Below are 21,206 nucleotides of genomic sequence, written 5' to 3'. Positions count from 1 at the left end.
ATCCCTTATTAACATGAAAACATTTAAAATGTTTCATTTGAAATTGCTTGCGAGATGGAACATTGAGCAATAAAAAACAAATTATTGGGACATTTTTATTTTGAGATTACTTCGTTATTTTTATTTACAAACTGATGTGAAAAAACACATTTTTCTATGTTATAAATTAAATTCTATCATATCAGCAGTGTAAAGAGTGTATTATCTAAAATTGAGGAGGAAGTGTTTGTTGATGGTAAGTACTACTACCCCTTTCATCTTCGATTCACACTGTAGTTGTAGGAAGTGTAAGTGAAGCTGCTAGATTCTCACAAGCTTGTAACGTTTCAGTACTGCAGCATTAAAACCTCAGCACCAATCGTCATCTCCTCCTTTCCCAATAAAACAATGGGTGACACAAGCACCTCAGAGGAGTGGCATGACAATTGGAGAAGAAAGGATGAGGACCGACGTATGAATTGGGCGAGAGTTTTACACACATGGCTGTTAATATAGGCCAGATAGCTTCGCTGGAATGGAAAGATAAAAAGCAACGCAGCATGATATTCAAAGGGATTGGCATCTCTTATAATTATTGTTCTGATTTTTAATCTATATTAGGAGTGGATAGACATAACATGAAGACGTTAAAATATTTACTATTACTAAAGTATATGCCTCTTTTTTTCTTTTCTTTTTTGTTTGAGGTAAAAGTACATGTCTCTTGAACAAATGTTAAATAAACAATAAATATTATAAGATCCAAACATTCTTCTAATTTAAGTTTGGATTTCCAAATAATAACCAAATCGATAAACACTACCTCCATAAAAAAATATATGACGAGTAAAATAAATAAATAACATGATTGCAATCTCCCAAGGTTAAGTTAAAATCATGATTGACATGTTGAGGAATAATTCCACATTGATTATGGACAAAGTCTTGGACATGTTTATAAGCAATGAGCAATCCTCTCTTGTAGAACCTGTTTTATGAGATGAATTAAGTCCATTAATTTCTTCATAGTATCAGAGTCTGCACAGGACGAATGGGAGTCCACACTACTTATCCCGTGACAAAGATAAAAAAAAATACTGGCCTGCACGTGAGAGATTATTTCTCAATATGACAAGTATGTCCAAAACCTTATCCACAGTCAATGTAGAATTATTTCTCAACATGACAAGCATTAGTAAGCTCTTTGTCCCAAGAGCAATAACGAACAAGGGTTGGGCGGGGGGGTCCTGCCCTGGCCCCACCTGGGCGATGCGGGAGAGCGGAGGCATTCTGGGCCCAGGCTTGCCCCCTCCGCACCCCGAGGCCCGAACCCTGGGATTTAAGCTCAACCCAAAATAAGATACAAAATATATAATTTATTATTAAAGTGACATCGATTTGGTAATGAATTTATTATTAAAGTGACATCGAAGATGCTCAGTATCAAGAGTATTGAGGAATAAAAAAGGGGGATGCGAAAAGTTTCTGATATAAATCCATTTTTCATAAATAAGTCATAAATAAGTATGCTCCAGAAGTTACAAACTAACAAAAATTGCTGCAGATTCACGGGAAAAAAAAACCAACTTCATGGGCGTCTCTAGTTATAGAAGTTCAATAAAAGGATTATAGAACACCCAAAGACTGCAATTTATCCCAGGAAATTCATAATAACCAAATGAAGCACCAAATTGCACAGAACAAAATCTGCAAAAGCACGCTCCGGCGGTAAGTCCTGCAATTTGGTGTAACATATGACAACTAGTAAGAATCAATGTGTTTTTTTATAAGCAAGTAAGAATGAATGTTATCAAGATCATTAAAATCTACATAGTTACTCCAATTTTGCATCTCTCAGGGGTTGCTAGAGCGGAAAGGTGCAGGATGGGAGGGGGGCAAAGAGGGATGGGAATTATATATTTTTGAGAAATACTGCAAGTCTGAATTCAGTTGGATTCCAAAATACTGTACCAATAACCGAACCACACTAAATTTTAAATTCCTACGACAAGTTGCATTCAAATTTCTTTACTCTGCTCTCTTAAGTAACAATCAGAGCACAAAAGGAAACAATTTCAAGAATGAAACAAATTTACCTTGAATTCCTTGTTTTCTCTGTTCACTTGGATGCGAAGGCAAACTGCAGAAAATGAAACCAATCAGCCTCGGACCAAAGGGGGCAAAAAAACCCACAGCAAAGAGAGCAGGAATTCCTGCCACCCTGCGAGGTGGCTTTTTTTAAAACTTCCATGTGTTCACAACCATGCAAAGGTCACGCAAGTCAAATTTCTCAACACCTACTATTTTGCCTTTTAATTGAAACAGTTGTTCTCTCTATTTATTTTAGACCACATTACTCCATTTGTAATTACTTCAGCCTTTGTTATCTCTATGGTGCCTTTTCTGACCATCTCCTTCCACCCCTAAACTGTCCTACTTAAATACGACCCTCAATGCAAATAAGATATATATATATATATATATGTTTGTGTGTGTGTGCATATATGCATATATGTATTCTGCATGCATGCATGTATGTATCAAGTTTCTTACAGCCCTTCCAGCAATAAAAAAATATGATTTCTAAGCCTTAAAGGAAGCATCAAATAAGTTTCTCACCAGCCTTCCAATAATAAGATCATTTTGACAGATACCAATGTCCAGTGCCTTCATACAGCCTATAACTTACAGGACTAGTTTCCACAATGTCTTCTCTTTTGGCTCTAGACAATATATTTGAGCAGGTTATTAGGGTTGGCATTACCTATTTCATTGAGAACTCCATGCCTGGGCTTTCAAGACTGAATTATAAGACCAGTTCTGGAACTATCTAATCAGCACACAATGCAGATTGGATGTAATGAAGTACATATGAGCAAAAAAGTGGAGCATGCTTGAGAAAAATGTACAACAGAAATCTGTCACCAACACTACTTCGCCTTACTAGATATTATTTGAGGGCATGGCAGTTCCAACTGAATATAAGTCATGGTTCAGCAGGGAGTTCCAACTACCAGGATTGCAAATAAGTTTCTTCCCTCTCTTTATGTGGTTCACTCCTCACAAGAAAAATGTAAACTAAATATTCTGCTTACCAGCAAGGACTGCCGTCCCTATGCAAGAAAGTAGGCCGGAAAGAAATGAGTTGAATGGGAATGATCCAACTATAGCGATGTAAGCTATCTGGTCATCAGCATTAGATTTAAACCATGTCAGGACCGGTCCACAAAAAATCTAGAAGCAGTTAAAATCTTATCTCTGATAGGCTTTGGCTGTGAAAATAAAAGGCTGGAACAAGAAATGATATACCACAGCCATAATATATAGGGGTTATGAACAAAGAGATTGCAGATCAATAATAGAGCAACGAGGAAATCTAAACGAGCATGATCAGCCACAAATATATGAAATTTGACTTAGTGTATCTAGCAATTCAAAATAATTTAACTCAGTGCATCTAAAATTGGAGAACTAAGATTTGATTCAATTGAATACTAATCCTTCCTAAAAACGATCTGTAGCCTTGCATCAAAGGAGGCTTTGGAAGTTGGATTATTCAAGCAATAGAAAGGTAATCGTGAGCTAGCGAAACAAAAGCCCTCATACAACCACTAATTCATTGGCCTGGGAGATCTATAAACCAATTCCATACGCACAAATACACACACACATTGAAAACATACATATATGAATACATTGAGCCGTAGAGTACCTGGATGAGGGCAGTGAAGACAGCGAAACCGACATAGAGATCGATGATCTGCAGAAGAATACGATTCGGGTTAAAATCTTAAACTTTTATAGCCTCTATGAAGAGAAATTGAGAAAGAGAGCGAGAGGGGGGAGGGGGACCTTGAGATTAGTGGGGGTAGCTGCATAAGCAGAACGGAAAGAGTGGAAAAGGGCTTGGGCGTCCTTGCTCGTCGATCTCGCCATCGCAAGCAAAACCTTGCTCTTCGATTCACTGCTTACCAGTACAAGATTCAGAGCAAAGTGGAAAGGAAAACCCTCCAGTTTATCATGTTCCGGGCCCTTCCGGCCCGGGCCCGGCCCGGAAGGAACGCCATGGGCCTACACTAAAAGTTACTGGCTGGGTTTGGTTATCTAAGGTAGGTTTGGGGGGTGAGATGAGAATTTTGTGTTTTTTTTTAAAGTTTAAAATATTATATTTTAATATTATTATTGTTTTGAGATTTGAAAAATATGTATTGAGATTTGAAAAAGTTGAATTGTTTATTATATTTTGTATGGAGATTTGAAAAATGTGTAATGATGAGATGAGATGAGATGAGAATTTTATGTTTTGTTTTAGTTACCAAACCTGCCCTATCAAAGAAATTGGTCTAAATGATATATTGTTCAAGATTTCTTCTACTTAGCAGTCTTATACTACATATTAGTTGAGAAAAAAATAAAAAAATAATCTTAAGAGAAGTCATTATTTAGGACCAGCTACTTTGTACATTCTATGTGGCATCATCCTAACCATCCATATGGAGAGAAAAAATTAGTGGATTGTAGTGTGTGCATTGTGTGCACTACTACAATAGATGTTATATAGCACTACTCAAAAATAAATATCTAAATTCTCTTGCAAAATTATTACTTTTATCTTATTATAAACTATATTGTTGAAAATTATTTATACAAGTCTTAAATTTTAATTACATGACATCTTATGTTATTAAATATAAAATATATTAAATATAAGTTTTTATTTTAATTTCCATACGTTCAATTTTCAGTCACATTAATAATATATTGTCACTTGTTTCTCTAAGAAAACAAAAAATGAATAAAAATATAATTTATATATCATTTAAACGTTTTAATTTTTTTTATTGATTGATGGTATAATATCTAAATTTTAATAATTTAAGTCCCTCATAAGGTAAACATATTTTCAGGTGCAATGGTGATTTTGTGAATGTAAATGATAGCAACGTAGCATGCCCGTCGGATGTTCAAGCCATCGATGAGGTCAAAGTCTCTGCCAATGCCATCTCTTGATATGCTTAGATATGAACTCTTACCACTATTAAGTACTCTAAGCATCGAGGCCATTCTGAACCTTTTATGTTACAGTTGCTTCTTCAAATCAACACCATGCAAGTTTCGGAGCCCAATTGTCAAGTTGCATCTCCAAAATCAAGTAAAGATTATCTAAGTAAGAGGAGAAATGATATTTGCAGTCGTGAGTGTACAAACGCCGTGCAGTTACTTTAAAAAAAAGTGAATAAATACATGACCTACATGAAAAGAAATTAATTTTTTAATAATAAACTCTACTCTTTTTCAAAACGACTATATGGTATTTGTGCATTCCACGATTGTATGTAGTATTACTTAAAATTAATTATTCTAAACAGGGGATAACTGGTGTTTGGAAGAGGTGCAATAGAAGCTTAGCTTACACAAAGCTTTAACAAAGTGTGTTAAAAATAGTATTTTCGTGGGCTTTAATTCCCACAAGTTTTTTTTTTTTTTAATGAGCTTTGTTTTAAATCGGGTAGGTGAATTTTGTTAGTGCAATTGGGTTTGAATTAACTGGTTTATCACTGAAAGCCATATGGTTTGAATTAACTGGGTTTGTTTTAATGGTTGCTTATTCACTAAACTTGCATTAATTTATGGTCTGTTTTAATTCTATACTGTTGCACTTCTACTTTATAAACAGATTGTAATTACTTTATATATTTATTTAATTACTTTATGCTTAGATGTTAAAATATTGGTTATGCGTTCTTTAGTGTGGCGGACCGGTGGTAGTATTTATTGTGGCGGTAATGATGTTATTTTTATTTGTCTATATTATTTTAATGTATCTTGACTTTAATTTTGAACTAATCTTTTTATTTTTTAATGTATCTAAATATGTAATTATTATACTTACCGACCTATTATTATCCAAAGATATTTGCTAAAGTTTCTTTTTTATCTCTATGCATTAAATTATTTATTAATCAATTTTTTTTTTTAACAAACCATATTATTTTTGTAAAATTCTTGTTTAGCCCAACTAGGCAAACGAGCACGTGCTCTAACCTAGTATATATATATATATATATATATATATATATATATATATATATAAGAAATTTCGTTAAACAACGTCATTTTGGTAACAAAATTTTTTTTTTTTTTTTTTGTTTGACGGATGCCAAAATAGCGTATTTTGGAGAAAGGATATCTCAACTCATCTCAATTCATCGTTACAATTTTTTTAAATCCCAATACAAAATATAATAAATAATTTAATTTTTTCAAATCTCAAAATAATAATAATATTAAAAAATAATATTCTAACAATATTTTATCATCTCAACTCAACTCAACTCACTTCAACATCCAAACACAACTTAAGTTGAGGATTGCCTTCCCCATGTAATCATCTCTCTCTCTCTCTGACCTTGCACAACTGTCCTCTCTCCCTCTTGCAATCGTCGCAGCCCGCATCAGCACCTTCTCTCTCCCCTCTCTCTCTTTCCTCTCTAGTAGCGCAGCGAGAATCCAACAACGTTTTGGTTTTCTTCTTCTTTTTTTTTTTCTTTCCTCTGATCTAAGTCTCTAGGAATGTATTGTGTTTCAGTTTTTGTTTTTGCTAGTTTTGATTTTTGATGTGTATTGTTGTAGATTTGAGATGATTTTGTAACTTTGTTCACTATTGAGATGATTTTCATTTTTCACCATATGTTTGATTTTTTTTTTTTTTGTGTTTTTTTGTCTAGGACAGTCATGGATGACAGTGGACTAAGGGCAGATGGAGAAGGGGTCTGCCCCTAGATGTGCGAACAGGTTGCAGGAGTGTAAACACCACCCCCGCCCATGCAGGGGCTGGGTATAGAAAGAGGTCGACCCCGCCCCAAGGTCGGGTAGCACCCTTAAATTGTATCTTCTTCAATAAATTATATGTATGTGCTGAACATTCTTAAGGGGCTATACATTTTTAATACTCTAAAAAATATATATATATAAGGTATAATTTTTTTTTTTTTATCGGTATAAGGTACAATTCATTTGATAATTTTGCACCTTTCGTTTGTTAAAAACCGTAAATACAAATAGCAATGGAATCTAACACAAAAATATATATAATTTATTTTTTAATAATTTTAATTTGTTTTTATCACTTCCATCCAAGTACAAAAAGATAGCTTTCTAGAAAATAAATAAATTACCTTTCCTGACTTCTCATCACTCAAAAATACATGGGAAATGATATTTTTACGAGATGTTATAATTATGACGGTTAAGAATTTAATCAAATTAATATCTAATAGTCTTAGTATTTTTAGATTAATGATTGAGTATTTAACAATTTATATCAAAGTAAAAACCAAGTCACGAGTTAAAATCACGGAGAGTGTGACTTATAGATTAAATTAAAATATCTTGATATTATGTATGTGTATAGTGTTAAGTTATTGAATACTAATAGATGAGTAAAGTCATAAAAAAAAAGAATTACCATCAGATTAATATCAATAGAGTGGGCCGTTGTGAACGTCAAGTTCGCAAGTGTTGTAAGATATTATGATCTTAATGGTTAAAACGTTAACCAAATTAGTATCCAAAAATTTAAAATTTTTGAAATAATGGTTGAATCTTTAATATGAGACTACCGATTTTATCTTTATTTTTTTAAGATTTGTTTTTTTATATATGTATATATATATTTTAATATTATATTTTTATAATTTTTTTAAACACATAAAAAATGCTTCGTAGGAATAAGATTTAAACAAAACAAAACAAAAAACAAAACAAAACAAAAACGAAACCGACTATCGCTCTAGCACCACCCAAAATATTTTGCTAATTGGTTTTAAAAAGAGAAATGTTTAGGAAATTCGGTCATATTTCGGGCCGGGAGGTACTCGAAAGTCGAAAGAGAGATTTCTGTGCGAAGACTGCGAAGACTGAAGAGTGTTTGCGAATCCAATCATACACCTCCTCTACTCACCTCAACGGATAACTGCGCAGATTTTAGTCTCCAAGATGGCATCTTTTCTCTTCTTCAATGCCGTTCCTTCCCTCCCTTCCTCTCGCACCACAGCTGCTTTCCGTACCCGCCCCACCTCGCATTTTCAGAACCGGCATGCATGCTCTCTCTCTCTCTCCCTCTCTCTCTCTCTCTCACACACACACACACACACACACACACACTTCAAAACCTTATAATTCGTGGTTGACATGTTAATTTTTTTCTACTAATTTGGAATTGCTTTTGAGCTTGTGATATTGATGAAAAATGTTGTTTTTCTTTTGTTTTCTTGGGTGAACTACTAATCATCAGGTTAGAGACCTAATTTCCATGAATGAATGACATTTCCGTACAATTAGTCCTAAAGTTCAGCTTATTATATCCAAACGATCTTTGAATTGTTCCTTTTTGTTTTATGTTTTTTCCCCTATCATGTAGAAGTAGTCTGTATTGTGATTTGAAGCTGAGGATGTTGTCATTAACTATCTTTAAATATTTTTCCTCTGCTGAATGGTATTTTGCTTAGGTTTGGTGTCAGATGCAGCTACGCAGAAGTAACTGGAAGGGATGACTCTAATCCTGCTACAATAGACGTTGTAGCTGATGTTAAGACCGAAAGGGTATGCTGACCTTGTCCCATGCAAAATGTGTGTTTTAGCTACTTATTAGGAGACTTCTCATCAAGATGCTTTCCTTAGTAGATTGTTGTCTTAGGAGGAAACGGTTTTGTCGGTTCTGCTATATGCAAGGCTGCGGTGTCAAAGGGCATAGAGGTCATAAGCCTAAGCAGGTAAACGGGAAACACATTTTAATCTAATTTTTTTGTTCTCATCATGCAGAATTGTAAGCCACTCTTGGTAAAGAAATTTATTGGCATTGGTCGATCTTCTCTTTACTTTATTTACTTCCTTTTTTTTGTTTTTTGCAAATTTTTTCTATCTCACAGGTCGGGCCGTCCTACTTATCCAAGTTCATGGGTTGAACAGGTAAATTGGGTAGCAGGTACAGAACATTTTTTATACCCCCAGAATGGTTTTCATGGTGTAAATTAATCCAATTTGTGAGACATCATTCAAGTGTTTGTTTCATAGTTTAGTTCAATACTTAGTTAGGCATTTTCCTATGTATTGTCCCAGTGTAACTTAAGTATACTCATAAAAAAAAAAATTAGTCCTGGTGTACTTGGTAGTGCCCCTTGCACTTTTTTTATGTTACTTATAAACAAGAATTTAGTTCAATACCTGCATAAGGGTTTCAGAACTAGCGGAATGAAAGAATGTCAGTCTCATGCAGAGCTTAAGAGAACAAACCCGGTGTTTGCCTCAGAAGAAAATGTACCATTATGTAATTCCAGAATTTGTCTCATACTGGTAACTTAATTGTTCTTTCAATAAATAAGAGAAGATAGTTCAATCAGCAATCCTCGTGTCTATGTAATGAAACACAACCCTTGTAGTCCATAATGCAACTCATTACGGAACTACAATCACTTGTGTTCCTCCCACTTAGCTTTACTCAAGCTTTTCCTTCGAAATTATAGGCTTAATTTTCCATGATTGCAGATTTTGTTTGTTTGTTGAAATGAAATCCATGCTGTGCAGGAGATGTTTTCTATGTGAATTGGGATGAAGTGCTGGTTGGGGCAACTGCAGTGATTTCAACCCTAGGAGGTTTTGGTAGCGAGGAACAGATGAAAAGGATTAATGGAGAGGCTAATGTTGTGGCTGTGAATGCTGCAAAGGATTATGGTAAGAAAATGTCCATTGCGTAAATTATCACAAGCCAAACTCACTAACAATTTATAGGTTGGAGTTGGCATAATGATGTAACATTTACTTATTTTCTGAAATCTTGATTTCTAGGCAATCACCTGGAGCATAATAGATTACAGAAGTTGTGGAAATATGATACCGCTGTTGTTTAATGGAAATTAAAAAAAAAAAAAATATTCTTCTGTCATTCTCATGTTTCTGATATTTCTCAATGTTGTATGAAGGGCATCTTGATATTTAATAGTGTCATGCTTGGAGGGATATCAACTCACGCTTTCTCCACTTTCCCTGGCAGGGGTTCCCAAGTTTGTATTGATCTCAGTGCATGATTACAATTTACCATCATTTTTACTTTCATCTGGATACTTCACGGGAAAGAGGAAAGCGGAGTCAGAGGTTCTTTCCAAATACCCCAACTCTGGTAATTTATAACATGTCTTTCTCTCTGTCCCAAAGTAGAAACTTGCAAGGAAAATATTTCCAACCGATTGATGCAATAATCTTTGAACCATCCAATTAGGATGATGAACATCTCTCAAATTAATTAAATAAACATGTCCAGGGAGAAGGTTGAGTTCGGTAGATGTTGCTGATCAACAGACTTGCTTATTGATCTATCTAGTTTGATAGTAATCAACTAATAGAAAATAGTCCATAAAATTTTCTCCATAATCTTGATTGAGCTACACGGGGCTGTTTTGAAAAAAAAAAAAGAACTCTAAACAAGATTAAAAAAATACTTCTCATACGTAGAGAAACCTGTTTTCTTCTTTAATTTTATAGTGAAATTTTTAACTTCAGGTGTTGTATTGAGACCGGGCTTCATTTATGGGAAAAGGAGGGTGGATGGTTTTGAGATTCCTCTGGATTTGGTAGGGGAACCGCTGGACAGAATTCTGCGTGCTACTGAAAACTTCACCAAACCTCTGAGTTCTCTTCCAGCATCTGATCTACTTTTGGCTCCACCTGTTAGTGTCGATGATGTTGCTCTTGCAGCCATCAATGCAATCTCAGACGACGACTTCTTCGGCATTTTTACAATTGAACAAATCAAAGAAGCTGCAGAAAAAGTGAGGGTGTGATTTAGCTTTTCCATATGGAATGAAATATGGTTAACAAAGCATGCAGGTTTTTGGGTATAGCATATATTCACATTGCACCTGGTTCTGCCTACGGTGCTACCTACCCCCCTGCATGGGGATGAAATATCTCGAAACATTGTAAAGATTCGAAAATTTTACATACAAACTGTCTTTGAGGCAACGACTTTATATTTTAGTTTTATCGATAACTCATTTTAGATATCTTGTAGGTCTGGTAACTTGCATAGTGTCACAAACGTTTCTATTTCAGCACAAATCTTCGTGTCCCCCCACCCTGGTTCATCTGTGTGTTGGGCTTGTGGGAGAGGGTTGTGATTGTGGCAACCCAGTTTGATGATATGATTTGACAAAGATCCGTTCGAGTTTTGATGAATTTTCAATGACTTTTGACCCATTTTAGATGCTGATCCGACCTAATCTGCTGTTTAGAGTTTATTATATATAATATAATATACATTATTTTCTGTACAACTGCAGAACATGTCTAGCATTCGTGTTTTTCTTTTGCTGGGTACAAGAGAAGTTGATGTCTGACAAGTGAAAAAAAAATAACCAAATAATCTTTTTAAAAGCTTGAGTTGACATTTCTCACTACTATTTATTATTTTATTATTATTTTTTACTTATTTTTTATTACTATTTAATATTCTATCATTACTTTTTTATTACTATTCTCAGAATTCCTGAAGCACTCTCACTACGCCTAGTTAAAGAATAAGGGGTCTATGTCTGCACAAAGATACCGTGCTGCATAAGCTCAAGTGATCAGATGATGCATTTCAGTCCCTGAAAAAGCTTGATATAGCGCTTTTAGTCAAACAGATCCTTGAATAAACGTAAATACTATCCGTTGGATATACAATTGACAAAAAATTTTAATGCCTCTGAGGTCTGCTTGCCTCTGCTTGACGTTGTTGGAGAAAGCCTGGCTATGGCTAGCCATGTTTCTTTGCAATAGACTGCTCAGTAAGATACCTATCAGAATGCCGGTTTGAGGTATTTAAATTAGACGTAATTGAACCTAGGTTTTCATCAAACTAAAGAAGGAAAGCTTAACTAGATACTTACTTGCCAGTGTAGAAGCCTGCAGAATACCATGCGTTTAAAACATCAGTAAGATCTGTTTTGGAGATGGGACTTTGAGACGTTTCCCCTTCAGTTTTTGCACTCTCTTGCTCTGCATTCCATGAGAGAGTTACCAATACGATAAGACAATATATCACAAATGGGTATAGTCAGAAAGCATTTGGCCCAAACAATAAAAAAAAATGTAGAAGTAAGCATGACATATGGAAGGGAAGGGTGGGAATCAGGATTCACTTCTTATCATGGACCCACAAATGGAAGAGAGAAGCATGAAATAGTGAACTAAGATATTGGGAACATTTGAAGCATATGCTTTATATCACAAAGAGTGAAGTCATGCCATGCCGATAAAGCCAAACTACTCATTAATTCAAGTCTGTGTTGATTTGTTTAAAGGATAGCAGCAGTACGCAATACTATCTAATATGAGCATCAAGAACCCTTTCAATTACACAGATGAACAAATTGAAGATACAAAGTAAAGTAGATTTAATTCCAACAATTGATACAAATGAAATCAGAAAAAACAGAAAAATGAGTGACATTACCCCGAAGAAACAACATCGAGAAATTAAAAACCCAATAACTTCCAATGGTGTTCAGATGAGGTAACAAGATCGCCAAATTCATATAATTATAAACAGAAGCCATCTCAACAGGTTTAGTTTCTGGGCAAAATAAATTAGTAGTCACATTTCAAATGGCAGCATTTTAACCCTGCATTTCCGCTATTTTCATTATAGCACCATTGATAAACCATTACATCATTAAGATTTTCATGCAAAAATTTCCTCTCAGAAAACCATGTTTACCTTCATTTATATTAGAATCACCAGAAACTTTTGTCATCATGGAAGATATTGCCTTTTCTGCAGCTCCCATTGCTGTTTTGACAATGTTACCATCTTCGAGAAGGCCAGAACTTCCAGCAACCGTCACCACAGAATTATCAGAACAAGTCTTGCCAACATAAATCCCACCCAAAGAACAGCCAGGACATGAAATACATGGAACTTTGCAACATTGAGAAACATATGGGCAGCATGAACAAAATGCATTTGAATGAGACACTTGGCTTGTAGGAACTGGACATTCTTGATGCGTAGAAGAACTACCCCACTGTGCAGCAGGAACAGAACCTTCGACAGAATATTGGTTATTCCAACCACCAAATTGATAAAGCTGCTCCAAAATCTTTTGCCTCTTCTCCTCAAGCTCATAATATTGGTTGAGTACCTCATTATAATCTTCTGCATTATGAAAAGATGAATAGCCTTTACCAGCACTTTCCACATCTTGCTTTTGTAGACTATTCAATGAATCTATACAGGGCTCAGGTGCATGAGAATCTACACAAAGATTTTCTTTAACAAGGAAAATATTAGTCTCTCCCAAGTCTGTTGCAGTATTTGATGAAGCATTGTTGTTCTCATCTGCATCCCTAATTTTTAATAAACAAGATGGTAATGAAAATACATTTAAAAAAATACAAAAAATACGACAAGTTTATGAAGAAAAACAATGATCTTTACAAAACTAATAGATTGTTTAGTAATGATCTGGTTTTGGGCTTATGTGAGCATGCCAACTATTGTTGGTTAGTTTTGGGCCTTGCAGTGCGACTTAACTCTTCATCTTGCATTAGAATAGAATAAAAAAATTCGACTTCCCAAAGAAAATAAAACAATAGAATAAAATGGGTTGTTATGCATGATATATATACAAAAGCCTAGAGACAAAGAACTGTAGTGTACATTCACCTTTTTCAAAAGATGATAAGCTCTATGTTAAACCTTTTGTGTTGCTTTTATTTGCTTTGTGTACAATCCCTCCTACTGCTAAAAATTTTCTAATCTAAATCCATACGGCATCATGTACCACATTGGCTATAACAAATTCTCATGGGTTGGTCCTGGTTGGCAAGCCAGGGCTTGGCATGATCCATGCACCTGCTGCAAGGCATTCTTATGCGATAAGCTCAAATCGGCCAGTGCCATCTCAATAAGCCACCAAGCATTGAAATGGACTTCAGTCCCTCTCGCTCAGTTTGTGTCATCAGTGACATAACTGTAGATGAAGCAATACCCTCGCTCATGTGTCCTTGTAAGAATCATCAATGGGTCAGACTTTTGGCACCAAATCCTTTTTTTTTTATAAATAAAAAAAAAATCCCTTGGCACCAAATCTTCGAGGAACAAGATTTTTTAATCCGACCTAAAGAACAAGAAATTGGGCATTTAGGATCAAACCCTTTGTCCCATTTGGTTGAATTAATAGGAACAAGAGATCCCAAACAGGGGGCGGTTTGTCCATGCAGCAAGGACTTATAGTCTTGTATAAGGGTTGAGCCATAGATTCAACTGGAAATGGGTTGGCAGTTTGGAGATTTTCCTTTGGGAAAGGGGGAGTGGGTATCCATCTGTTTTGGGGTGTGGATATGATGGGTCTTTGAGTGTGGTACACGTTAAGTGCGTAGTGCAGAGGACGTGTGAATTTGAGTTGTGGCATCATGCTGCCGATATTTATAAACATTTCCAATGATTTTGTAGACAACAGGGAGAATATATTAGATGAGTCTACCACATTTATATACTAACCTTCCAGCCTCAAGACTTTCATTGACATTAGCAGAGGCATTTTCCCCGGTGCTGCTAACATCCATTTCTCTGTCAATTGAAGCATCATGGCCTTTCTTGCTATGCATTTTCTGGAAAAGAAAGTATTTGGAAATATTATAACATTACTGCAATCAAATTTATGGTGCAATTCAATAGAATGAGAGTTTTTGAAACACAAGTATGGTCAAATATCAGTTAACATTTTACATAAAAACCAAAAAAATGGTAAGTTCTCCAAGCAAACATCAATTTCCACACTTCTTTGGTATGTTTGTCAGTCATCACACAGTATCTACTTTTTCGTTCTTCTGTGTGTTTGATCCATCATTCTCCCCATCGTCATTATAGAGCATAGGGGGTGTCTGTAAGGTTGCTGTGTGTGTATTTACTAAGTAACCTTAAGTCTGTCATTTTTTATTTCAAAACAATAACTATAAAAACATATTAGAACCACATGTAATCTGCTCCATCCAAATTTCACCAGCACATTTTATGTAACAGCGTTGTTGTTTTAACGCCTATAACTTCCGGGCGACACCCATGCATGCCACCAGAATAAAAAGTTATAAAAATTAGTTTTTCATCATGACCAGCCTCTCCATGTCACCAAGGTATCAATTTTCCTGTAAATTCCTCATACCTTTCTTCTTTTGGAGAAGTAAAAGAGCATAGCCATTTCAAGTAGTCCCACAGCCAAGTATGGGTTATATATATCTTATGATTGCAAGGAACATCAAATATTTCCAAAACAACGAATTTAGTTCTGAATTATGAAAAGGTACCGTGCTTGAGCAATGCAAATATATTTGTTAGTCTGAGTGCACGCTCATGTGTAGAGAGAGAGAGAGAGAGTACCTTGTACTTGGATATGGCGTCGTCGAAGGCGCGCGTGAGAGCGGAATCATCCCACAAGTCACCTTCCTTCCCCATGTTTGTTAATCGTTCTTCTCCGAGTGACTTGCAGAGGCGCGCTCTCTCCAGCCAAAACCCTTCCCCTCTTCCTTTACATCCCTGAAACAGGGCCCGGGCCCAGGCCCAGCAAAAGAAACAACACGAAATTGCATTTTAGTCCCGTGGTTTGTGAAAATTCCCTTCAGAACCTTGTTAAAGGACAAATAATATTTCTCTCTCGTAGCCATTAAAGTTTTGAGTAATTCTACTCTCAAGCCCTTTATTTTTCCAACACCACACACCTGGCTGAGGTGGAATTTTTTTTTTTTTTTTTTTTTCAAGACTTACGTTTTACTTGTTGAAATTTCTCCTACACTTTACTCGGGCCCCAACTCCCAAATTCCGAATCATCCTAGGTGAAGAATTGCATTAAAAAATGTGAAGACGTGCGTTTTACCCATTCAAAATTGTAAAAGTTCATCGCCAAAACAAGGGCAAGATTCGCATCAAAAGAAAGAATCACATCTTAACATTATACTTGGAGATTTTTTTTTAATGAAAAATGAACTCTTTTTTTTCGGAGAAGAACCTATTGGTGGCCGTTTATCTCCATTTTTCTTGTTCTGAAGGGAGCAAAACTAATTGTAAATTTTTTTTTATATCATTGAGAATCTGTAGACGAAAGAACGAGAGAGAGATATAGAGAGAGAAAGCTAGAGAAAGAGAGCTGGTGTGTTTGTAAAACTAGAGAGGAAACACGAGAAAAGAGAACTCAAAAGGAGAAGGATAAAAGAGGGAAGTGGGTTGGACAAGACTAGACTGTTTTCATTTAAATCCAGTTTGCTACGTCAGCTGGTGTGTGGAGTAGGAGAAGAAACCGGCTTTGGAGTAGACTTTTTCTAAAGTTTTAAGTTGAGACTTGAGAAGTAAGTTTATAATTTGATCACAACTTACAAGAATGCGATTGAGGAGCACTGGGCCCCCGAGGCTCTCTGCATCATATTCGGTCCAAAGCGACAAATCCAGTACTGGTCAATGGAATCATTGAATGATTTAAGCAGCGTTTAGCCTTAATTAAGGCGGTGCTTGGTTGTTAAGAGTGAGCCTTTATCTTAAGTTAATTATTAATATAATTAATTATTTTTAAAATTTTTTATAAAAAAATTAAACTCATTTCCTAATACATTTCATATATTCAATTAATATCTCAATTTATTTATATTTAAATATATTTTAATAAAATTTATAAAATATTATTATTTATATATCAATTCAAATGATTTATCACTTCAGATTTTGATACCTAAACGCAACTTAAAATTTTCCTTAAATTCTATGAAATTGTTGAGAAAAAAAAAAAGCTGATGTGATTGTTTGTCTTTTATGAAAGAGATGGGCCCATAAGAAATATTTTTGCGGAGAAATTGGGATTTGTAAAAGAGAACTTCTACACTCACAGAAGATTTCCACCGAAATCTTCTACCGAAAGGCAAATGTTTTTTTTTTTTTTTTTTTGCTTTTTTTTCAATCATTTTTTTAAACACTTTAAATATTTTTAAAAAATATAAAAAAATTATAAATTCATTTAAAAATATTCTTTAATCACTAAATAAAAATAAAAAAATAAAAATAAAATAAAATATATTTTCGGTAGAAATTTTCGATGGAAATCTTCTCGAGGAATAGCATTTTCCTTTGCAAAATTAGTGAAGCTTACCAAAGAATATGCTTTAGAATGATATTTCCTTTAAATAAGTTTTCTTTTTTTTTTTTTTTTTTAGAATTTATAAAAGTTATTGTCTGGGTTGTTGGGTCATAATTGGAATTTAAGTATGGGAGAAAGGCTCAAATTTTCAACCCCTTAAACAGTAATAATTAATAGTATAATAACTATCACAAGCTCTGTGTGGGCAATTAGTTTAGATATTATATCTGAATATTTATAAATAATAATAAAATAATTAAAATTAAAATTTTTTATTGAGTTTTAAAAAATAAGAGATATAAATTAAATAAAAATATTATAAAATTAACAAATTGTTTGAATATAATTTTTGTTTTAAAAATAAAAATGTAAATTTTTTTTATACTTTATTTGAGAGTTTGAAAAATATGTAATAATTAGGTCGTGATTAAATAAAAAAATTTAAAATTTAAAATTAAAAGTATTTTATGTTTAAGTGATATTTGAAAGAAAAAACCTGAAGACCAGATGGTTTGGTCTCCGGCCATAACCAGCTCTCCAATCTCATTTCACCACGTCAACATGTTATGTGACTAACTATATACTTTGCCTATACCAAATCTCATCCCTTACCCAAAATTTCCATTTATCCGCATCTGTGCATTAGGCTTTATAGACTTTAATTTTAAATTTTAAAATATTTATGTGTCAAAAATGAGCTCCACCCACTTTTTAAAATTTTTAAATAAAACTTTATCTTTTTTTGCAATTGTCTAAGATAATCTTTTAAAATTTTCAAAACTTTATCATTCACTTGTCAAAATTTTCAAACCTAATATTTTACTTTTTGTATATGACAAAAGTAACAATATTTACTTTTCAAAATTTTCAAATAAATCATTTAACTTTTGCATGTGTCAAAAATATCATCAATTACTTTTCAAGATTTTCAAACAAAACATATACATGTGAAAGATGATTTTTTCAAAAAATTAAAATTTAAACTTTTACTCATATCATGTGTATGTGAAAAATAATAATTAATCATTTTTCAAAAATTCAAGTTTAAAATTTTTAAATTTCAAATATTTAATGCACATGTAGAAAATGCAATTTAATATTTTATGAAAAAAGATTAAGAGTGATTTGAATTCAAAACTCATTTCAACTTATCTCATCTCATATCATCATTCTCACACAAAATATAATAAACAATATAACTTTTTCAAATTTTAAAATAATAATAATATTAAAAAATAATATTCTCACAATATTTTATTCTACTATTAGATGAATTAATTAGTTACTTTCCATACTATTGTGTTACAAAATCTTTATCTTACGTGTAGCCAGCCTAGCCAGCTCATAGGTAGGCTGTTATTAAAGCGTTTCTGTATTCGAAAAGAAAATATATGAGAATATATATGAATATTTGGAAACAGTTGTATTGTCAAATAGACTCTTAGTAGTTTTTTTTATAAAGAAAATGATAGACATGCTTATTTTTTACAACTTTTTATATAATCATATTTTAAATAAGGGGTATTTTGATAAAATAATTTATAAAAATAATATCATTTTATTAAAACAAACTCATTTTAAAATATGGTTATATAAAAAGTTGTACGTGTACAATTTTTATTTTTAATTAGAACAATGAATTATATATATATATATATATATTTCCTTTTAACTCAATTGCGATGGTTTGGATCGGTTGGTGAGGTTCTACCTAATGTATCGAATTAAACTAAATGTTCCATTATTTGTGTAAGCTTCTGCCAAGGCCTCGTTTGTTTTCGTCTTTTTTATTCTCAATGAATAAAAGTGGGTTAATAAGATTCTGTCAAACAGTGTTGCATAGTGTTTTAGGCATTACTTGGGATCCTAATCCGTGCGATTCAATTACTTCTCTCAATCTTTGCTAAATTCTTATTCACCAATTATCACTCAACTTTTTGAACGAAAAGTTTGATTTTCAATTCGATACAAAGAACACACTTTTCAAATCAATATTTACTTAATTGTTTATTTGAAACTTATACTTAACATTACTCTTTTATAAATTTTCAAGATCTTACTTTTTCTCTTTTTACATGGATGAAAATGGGAGATGGAGGAGGGGTGGTCTCTTAGTGACTAAGGATGAAGAGATCTATCTCCCACAAGTAAAGAAAATCCATCTTTTTTTCTCTGTTTGCTTGCTTAAGCCAAGCGTCTTGTCCGATGTTTTAAATATCATGCTGTATCAATTGGTGCGATCGGTATTTATTGTATTAGATTAGTAACCGATATAGAAAGTATATATGTTTCGTATCAGATTAAATATTGGTCACTTCGATGTGTTTTGATCAATACTAGCCGATTTTTAATATTCCAGTTAATTTTCAATATATCGGTCGAAATTTTATATTTTTAGCATATTTTCATAATTTTAACTCAAATTCTTACATCTGAATACTATTTTATTAATTTTTTTTAATTTCTATTTTTTGAGAATTGAAAATCAAATTTTTACTCTCGTTTTCTTGATGAAGATGAATAATTATTTTTTTAATAGTTAGATTAAGAACTTATAAGTATTATTGAATTTTATAAATATGTGTTTTAATTTTTTAAGCCTTATATTAATATTATTTTAAAATATAATTTATATATATATATAATTAATTAATTTATATATATAGATTATTTCAAATCAGTACCTGAATGATAGCAATACTAAAATATTTGCTTTTAGTGCCTTAATCGAAACCACATTCAAAACTTTGGTCTCGACCCTTCCTTTATGTCCACAGTCCTTCCCACCTTTTTCTTTCCAGCTGCATCCGGTCACTTTTATCGAGACTTATCGGTCGGCTCTCTTTTGTCTATTTTATTATCTTTATTCACTTTTGGCTTTTGATACACGAATGGGGTTTGAAACTTTGAACTTTGAGAAATTTTATTTGTAATTTCAAATTCTATTTGAAGATTATATGTATAAATTTTTCATTAAATAAAAAAAAGTATTATTTTAATAAGAATATTATCGTAATTTTGAAAAATTTTAAAGATAAAATTAACTAAATTTACAATACAATCCCTATTTAAAAACTATACGTAACATTACTCTTTAAACTTTTGGGTCACTTTTGCATTCTAATATTGCAAATATTCAATATGACAATTTTTTATTTAAAATAACATAAATTTAAATTTAAATATTACAAATCAAATTATACCATTTAAAATAAAAATTTATATTAAAAAGTCTTATTCCATGTCTTACGTAATTAATATGCAATTTTTCATTTTTATCACTCATTAATACTTAAATATGCGTATTTAAATAAAATAATAAAAATATGAGTTTATTGTTGTCGGTATTTCAACCATTGGAAAATGATTAATTTTGACCGCTTATATATTTATTTATTTTTATTTAATAATTAAAGAAGTGATTTTTAATATATTAATATATTTTTTTATTTTTTAAAAATATTTAAAAAATATAAAAAATGAAAAATAAAATAAAATATACAATTTATACTAGGGGCACGCCCAACGTTTAAAGCTGGATGACACACTAGTAGATTAGTAGCAGCACCCTTTAACGTGCTTCGTTTGATACGAATTTAGATGAGATGAGACGAGATGCTTTATTAAAAGTTGAATAAAATATTATTATAATATTATTTTTATTTTAAAATTTTAAAAAATTAAATTATTTATTATATTTTATATAAAAATTTTAAAAAATTATAATAATTATATGAGACGAAAAGAGGAGAGATAGTTTACTCTTTTATTTTTTTTTCTCTCTTTCAATTCTTTATGGGTTCCTTTTCATATTTTTACAAACTTATTTAGTTACACAAGTTATTTCATTTCATCTCATATAATTATTATAAAATTTTAAAATTTTTGTATAAAGTATAATAAATAATCTAATTTTTTAAAATTTAAAATTTAAAAATAAAAATAAAAAATAATATTTTATTTAATCTCATCTTATGTTCTGTATAATTTAAACCAAGCCTTGGATAAGTTTTAAAGAGTAAGACCATGGGAGACTGACCAATACATCCCCTGTACTCATCATCTTCG

The 21,206-nt window shown here is 32.6% G+C and overlaps 3 protein-coding genes across 3 annotated transcripts; 1 reads left to right on the top strand and 2 right to left on the bottom strand.

Annotated features, from left to right (window-relative positions):
- Positions 1-1,450: 1,450 nt before the first annotated feature.
- LOC109014280 (dolichyl-diphosphooligosaccharide--protein glycosyltransferase subunit DAD1) lies at positions 1,451-3,979 on the bottom strand. Its single transcript, XM_018996688.2, has 5 exons — positions 3,832-3,979; positions 3,692-3,739; positions 3,075-3,162; positions 2,076-2,119; positions 1,451-1,714 (listed from the first exon to the last, which is right to left on the bottom strand). The coding sequence occupies exons 1-5, from the start codon at positions 3,913-3,915 to the stop codon at positions 1,631-1,633; spliced, it is 348 nt and encodes a 115-aa protein (XP_018852233.1). The 5' UTR covers positions 3,916-3,979; the 3' UTR covers positions 1,451-1,630.
- A 3,843-nt stretch (positions 3,980-7,822) lies between these two features.
- LOC109014281 (uncharacterized protein At1g32220, chloroplastic-like) lies at positions 7,823-11,039 on the top strand. Its single transcript, XM_018996689.2, has 7 exons — positions 7,823-8,075; positions 8,490-8,583; positions 8,665-8,753; positions 8,910-8,965; positions 9,565-9,711; positions 10,031-10,156; positions 10,537-11,039. Exons 1-7 carry the CDS (start codon positions 7,978-7,980, stop codon positions 10,815-10,817), a joined length of 891 nt encoding a protein of 296 aa, XP_018852234.1. The 5' UTR covers positions 7,823-7,977; the 3' UTR covers positions 10,818-11,039.
- A 529-nt stretch (positions 11,040-11,568) lies between these two features.
- LOC109014282 lies at positions 11,569-15,550 on the bottom strand. Its single transcript, XM_018996690.2, has 5 exons — positions 15,398-15,550; positions 14,522-14,631; positions 12,737-13,365; positions 11,907-12,015; positions 11,569-11,813 (listed from the first exon to the last, which is right to left on the bottom strand). Exons 1-5 carry the CDS (start codon positions 15,470-15,472, stop codon positions 11,774-11,776), a joined length of 963 nt encoding a protein of 320 aa, XP_018852235.1. The 5' UTR covers positions 15,473-15,550; the 3' UTR covers positions 11,569-11,773.
- Between the last annotated feature and the right edge of the window lie 5,656 nt (positions 15,551-21,206).

The sequence above is a fragment of the Juglans regia genome, chromosome 9 (assembly GCF_001411555.2).
Source record: "Juglans regia cultivar Chandler chromosome 9, Walnut 2.0, whole genome shotgun sequence".
NCBI classification, from domain to species: domain Eukaryota; kingdom Viridiplantae; phylum Streptophyta; class Magnoliopsida; order Fagales; family Juglandaceae; genus Juglans; species Juglans regia.
Note: the sequence above shows the minus strand (reverse complement) of the source record. Positions and strands in the feature narration are given on the sequence as shown.

Coding starts and splice junctions, on each gene's coding strand:
- LOC109014281 (XM_018996689.2), top strand. CDS start 7,978: ATGGCATCTTTTCTCTTCTTCAATGCCGTTCCTTCCCTCCCTTCCTCT. Junction 8,584..8,664: donor CTGATGTTAAGACCGAAAGG/GTATGCTGACCT, acceptor TTTCCTTAGTAG/ATTGTTGTCTTAGGAGGAAA. Junction 8,754..8,909: donor GAGGTCATAAGCCTAAGCAG/GTAAACGGGAAA, acceptor TCTATCTCACAG/GTCGGGCCGTCCTACTTATC.
- LOC109014280 (XM_018996688.2), bottom strand. CDS start 3,915: ATGGCGAGATCGACGAGCAAGGACGCCCAAGCCCTTTTCCACTCTTTC. Junction 3,163..3,691: donor TCTTCACTGCCCTCATCCAG/GTACTCTACGGC, acceptor GCTGATGACCAG/ATAGCTTACATCGCTATAGT. Junction 1,715..2,075: donor GAGAAAACAAGGAATTCAAG/GTAAATTTGTTT, acceptor ACCAAATTGCAG/GACTTACCGCCGGAGCGTGC.
- LOC109014282 (XM_018996690.2), bottom strand. CDS start 15,472: ATGGGGAAGGAAGGTGACTTGTGGGATGATTCCGCTCTCACGCGCGCC. Junction 14,632..15,397: donor ACGCCATATCCAAGTACAAG/GTACTCTCTCTC, acceptor TTTCTTTTCCAG/AAAATGCATAGCAAGAAAGG. Junction 13,366..14,521: donor GAAAGTCTTGAGGCTGGAAG/GTTAGTATATAA, acceptor ATTAAAAATTAG/GGATGCAGATGAGAACAACA.